The sequence below is a fragment of the Penaeus japonicus genome, unplaced genomic scaffold, assembly GCF_977035675.1.
Source record: "Penaeus japonicus unplaced genomic scaffold, GWHDUDI00000001_assembly GWHDUDI00000017, whole genome shotgun sequence".
Lineage (NCBI taxonomy): Eukaryota > Metazoa > Arthropoda > Malacostraca > Decapoda > Penaeidae > Penaeus > Penaeus japonicus.
The window spans coordinates 340353-345925 of NW_028234419.1; the positions used below are offsets into that span (position 1 = coordinate 340353).

General features: G+C 47.6%; 1 protein-coding gene across 1 annotated transcript in view; it reads right to left on the reverse strand.

Moving 5' to 3' along the window:
- LOC147469966 (lewis-type alpha-(1,3)-fucosyltransferase-like) overlaps positions 1-4644 on the reverse strand; it is a 16063-nt gene extending 11419 nt beyond the window's left edge. The window contains exon 1 of the mRNA XM_086546328.1: positions 4557-4644. Within this exon, the coding sequence (XP_086402454.1) occupies positions 4557-4644 (88 nt within the window). The remainder of the gene's footprint in view (positions 1-4556) is intronic.
- Between the last annotated feature and the right edge of the window lie 929 nt (positions 4645-5573).

Genomic DNA, 5573 nt, shown 5'->3' on the forward strand with positions numbered 1-5573 from the left:
CACAAACTCACAAACACAAACACACACACATACACCACACACACACACGCACACACACTCACCACTCACACCACATATATATATTACTCACACACTACACAAACACTCCACACGACACACAAATCTACACACACACTACCACACGACACACACACACACCCCACACCCCACACACACACACACACTCACGACGACACACACACCACTCACACTCCACACACAACTTCCCCCCCACATACACATCATACATACTCTTACAACATTCATATACACACAGATCACAACAGCACACCACACTCTCACACACACACTCACACACACAACACTACCCTCACATACACACACAAATATACACATCCAACACACCACAACACACGACACCTCAGCACATCACACTAACACACACACATACCACACCACACACACTCACATACACACACACGACAAAATACACACACCCACACACACAACACACGACACACACACACACTCACCACACAAACACACACACAAAACACACAACTCACACACACACACACCCCACACACACACCCCCCCCACACACACCACACACCCACACCACCCACACACACAACAACACACAACACTCACACACACACACACACACACAACACACACACAACCACCCACCACACACACACCACACATCACACACATACACACACACACAACACACCCACACACACACACACACCACACACACCACCACCCACCCACAAGCACCCACACACACCCACACACAAGCTCACACACACATGTTCACACACACACACTCACACACAAGCTCACACACACATACACACACCAACACACACACACACACACCCCCCCCACACCACCCACACACACACACACACACACACACACACACACACACACACACACACACACACACACACACACACACACACACACACACACACACACACACACCCCCCACACACCCCCCCACACCCCCCCCCCCCCCCCCCCCCCCCCCCCCCCCCCCCCCCCCCCCCAAAAACACCCAAACCACACCACCACACCAAAAAAAACCAGAACTCACCCCACACACACATACACAAACACACACACCTCCCCCCCCCATCACACAACACACAAACACACCACAAACACACACACAAAACACCCACACACACAAACACATGAAAACACACACACAGACACACACACACACACACACCACAACCACACGACACACACACACTAAAAAAAAACAAATATAAAAAAAAAAAGAAACAAATAAAACACCCCCAAACCCACCCACCCAAACACCCCCAAACCCCACCCACCCCCCAAAAACCACACACACACACAAACACACACACACACACACCCAACACACAACACACACCACCACACACACACACACACACACCAACACAACACACACACACAACACACATAACACACAAAACACCCACACAACACCCCACACACACACACACACACACACACCCACAATCCCACACACACACACACAACACACACACACACTACACACACACACTCCACACACACACACCACTCACACACACTCACCCCACGCCAAACACCCACTCAAAAATCCCACCCTCCCCCCCAAACCCCAAACACACCAACACACACAAATCACTCCCCAAAACAAAACCCCCAACACACAACCACAAACACAAAAACAAACAAACCCACACACACACAACTCACACACTCACAACTCCTCCACATCACACTCACTCCCCACACCACACACCCACCACACCACCACCCGGGGGGGGGGGGGGGACCAAACCAATCAACAACCCAAACACACACACAAACAACACTCACCACAAATACTACTACAAAAACAAACAAACACACCACCCCCCACACAACACCATAAATCACACAAAACAAACCACAACCCACCAATCACACACACACAGCCCCCACACACAAAACACAAAAATACACACAAAACCTCAAAAACAACACAACACCCCACTCTCAAACACACAAACACACACAAACGACAACACACACACACACCCATCACACACCCACACACCACTCACACACACACCGACACACACACACACACTCCACACACCCCAACAACACACACACCCACACACACACACACCACACACACACAAACACCCACCTCACACCCAACACAACACACACACACACACACCCTCACACTCAAACACCACCAAAACCACACACACACCACCACAACACACCCCACACACACACACACACACACACACACACACACACCACACAACACACACACACCCCAAACAACCACCCCCATACACACTACAAAATACACACAAACAAACACACTCCACACACACACACCAAAACACACAACACACCACACCCCACACAACACGTATCACACCACACAACCACCACGCCCCCCCCCCCCCACCCAGCTCCCCCCCCCAAACACCCCCCCTCCCACCCAAAACACACACTCAACACCACACACCCCACACACCCCACAACCCCTAACACAAAACACTTCCCCCCCACCACAACATACAACACCAAAAAATAAAACCAATACCCCACACAAGACCCCACATTAAACACACACTCAACCACACAACACACCACGACCAAACTCACCACACCGACCCCAAACAGCAAAACACACACCCAAACACACCCTCACACAACTACAAACACAAACACCCTAAACACCCTACCCACACAAAAACACACACACACACACACTCCACACACCACACCACAAATAAAACACGACACACACACTAGCACACACACACACGACACCACACACACCACAGCCCCCAACCAAAATACACACACACACACCACACACACACCACCACACCACACACACACACGACACCCCACTCACCCACCCACATACACGACATCCATACCACACAACTACCACACACACCCACACACAGAAAACACACACACTCACCACCACACACAACACACCACATACACACCCCCTCCAAACACCCAAACCACCGAACAAACCAAAACACACACACACTCACACACAACCACCACACACAACACAACCACACACACACACACAAACACAACCACACACACAGACACAAACACACACTACAAATCATCACACGACTCACTCACACACTAACACACACACACACACACAAACACACAAACCACACCAAAGCACGGTATATATATATGATATATATATAAATATATTATATATACACACACACACACACACAACACTCACGCACACCACACACACACACAACACGACACAACACACACACACACAACTCCCCCACCCCCCCCCCGCCCCCCCCCCCCCCTCCCCGCCCCCCCCCCCCCCCCCCTCTACTCACACACGGACACACAATCACGACACACTCTCACGACCACACTCACACACAACACAAAAAATCACGACACTCAGCACCCGCACCTATCCCTTTCTCTATCACTCACACTCACTCCACACACACACACACACACACACACAAAAACGCATTCAAACACACACACACACACACACTAGACACACACACACACAAACGACACACACACACTCACACGACATATATATTGTAGTGTTAGACATATATTAGATAATATATATATATATATATAGTACATATAGATAAACACCTCCAACCCACCCACCACAAAAACACAATACCCATACACACACTCACCCAACCACACACTACACGTACCACACACACACCACTAACACACAACATACACAACACACACTCAGCGACCTACACACCACACATACACACACACACACCACTACATAACACGCGACACACACTACACACACACACCCACACACGACACACGACTCACACCACACACAAACACCATTATATTATTTGTATATATATATATTTAGACATTTAGATAAGATAGAACCATAAATATATTGTATATATAAATACAAAGAGAACCAGAGGATATACATATTAACACACACTCACACACACACCGGACACACACGACCACACAACACACAACATCACTCACACACACAAACAGACACAAACTGCATACTACACACACACACATCACACACACACTCACAGCACACACACATACACACAAACACACACACATTAAAGCACACACACACACACCCACGACTCACACACGACGACAAACTACACGACACTCACACATCGATACAAACTCAACCGACCCCCATCATGCCGCCACACACAACCCACAATGCCATGTTAATATTCCCCCAATCCCTCCTAAAACCTACCCCGACGGCTGTTGACACACGCCACATACCCTTAATCACATATCAATCTAATCTATAAATTCATCCTATCTACACGTTCCAAATACTCACTACAGCGTTTAATGCCCTGCGCTATGACGCATGACCTTGTTTTGTTAAGTTACTAACCAATAATCTACTCCTACTCTAAGTATGAACAGTGCCTGTTCACTTTTTCCATCTGTTACACATAGTCAGACATACCCGACTCAACATCTGAGTCTTCTAGTTTTTAAGATTGGTGTCTGGATCATGACTTCATGTCAAATGTACGTACAATTTTTCCTCTTTCTCTTGTTAGTTCCATCAGTTCCTGTGTTGCCCCTGTTTGGCACTAGTCCCGATGTTCCTTTGTTGTATACCATGTTCTCAAGGTTCTACTGTGTGCTTCTGTTTTTTTTTTTTTTTTTCATCTTTAACTTGATTTGGTTTTTTCATGTCAATATTTTCTTTTCATTCTTCGTTGGAAAAGGATATATGAATTGAATTGTCAAAGTGTTCTGGTGCCCAATTCTCAAGGTTAAATGTATGTAAGTAAACAAGTATATGTCAGTGGTTCTCTTTTTTCAGTGGTACCCCTTTTTTCCACTAACGCCCACCTCACAGGATTTAACACCGACAAACATAAAATTAAATAACTACCAATAATTGAGAAACATGATCAGAGCAAATACCATCCTACACTATAGTTAATCATATGCAGACTTCTACAAACGCTACTTTACAAATGGACGTTGAGACGATCGACCATAACAATTCATAATCATCTTGTGACAGACGTTGCCACCAGAGAAATACAGCAATGGAATATTAGATTCCCTTCCTTCACTTCTTCCTCCCATCCCGCACACCTTCCCCCTCCCTTCCCTCGCCCCCCCCAACACTCACGTGTCGGGGCCTCCTCCACCGGAGAACGCAAGGCGCAACCCAGAGCTGTTTCGGAGTCCTGGGCGGGCGGGAGGCGACTCACGCTCCGGCCTCAACACCACGGCGTCGGCTCTCGTAGGAACGCGGCTGTCGTCCACCACGCGGCACATGTTGCTCACACTCGGAGCTCGCCGCGCCCTTGCGTGTCTGGAAGCGGAAGGCGAGGACCACGAGAAACACGGCTTTTTTAGCAGATGCAAATGGGTGATACGTCGCAGTGTAAAGAAAAGTAAAGAAGGAGAAAGGAGAAAAAGAAGGGGAAAGTGATCGGGCCAACATCTTTGCATTGTAAGGAAGTACATAGAGTTTCAACATTGGACTGTTTTTTTTTTTTTTTTTTTTTTTTTTTTTTTTTTGCCACAAAAAA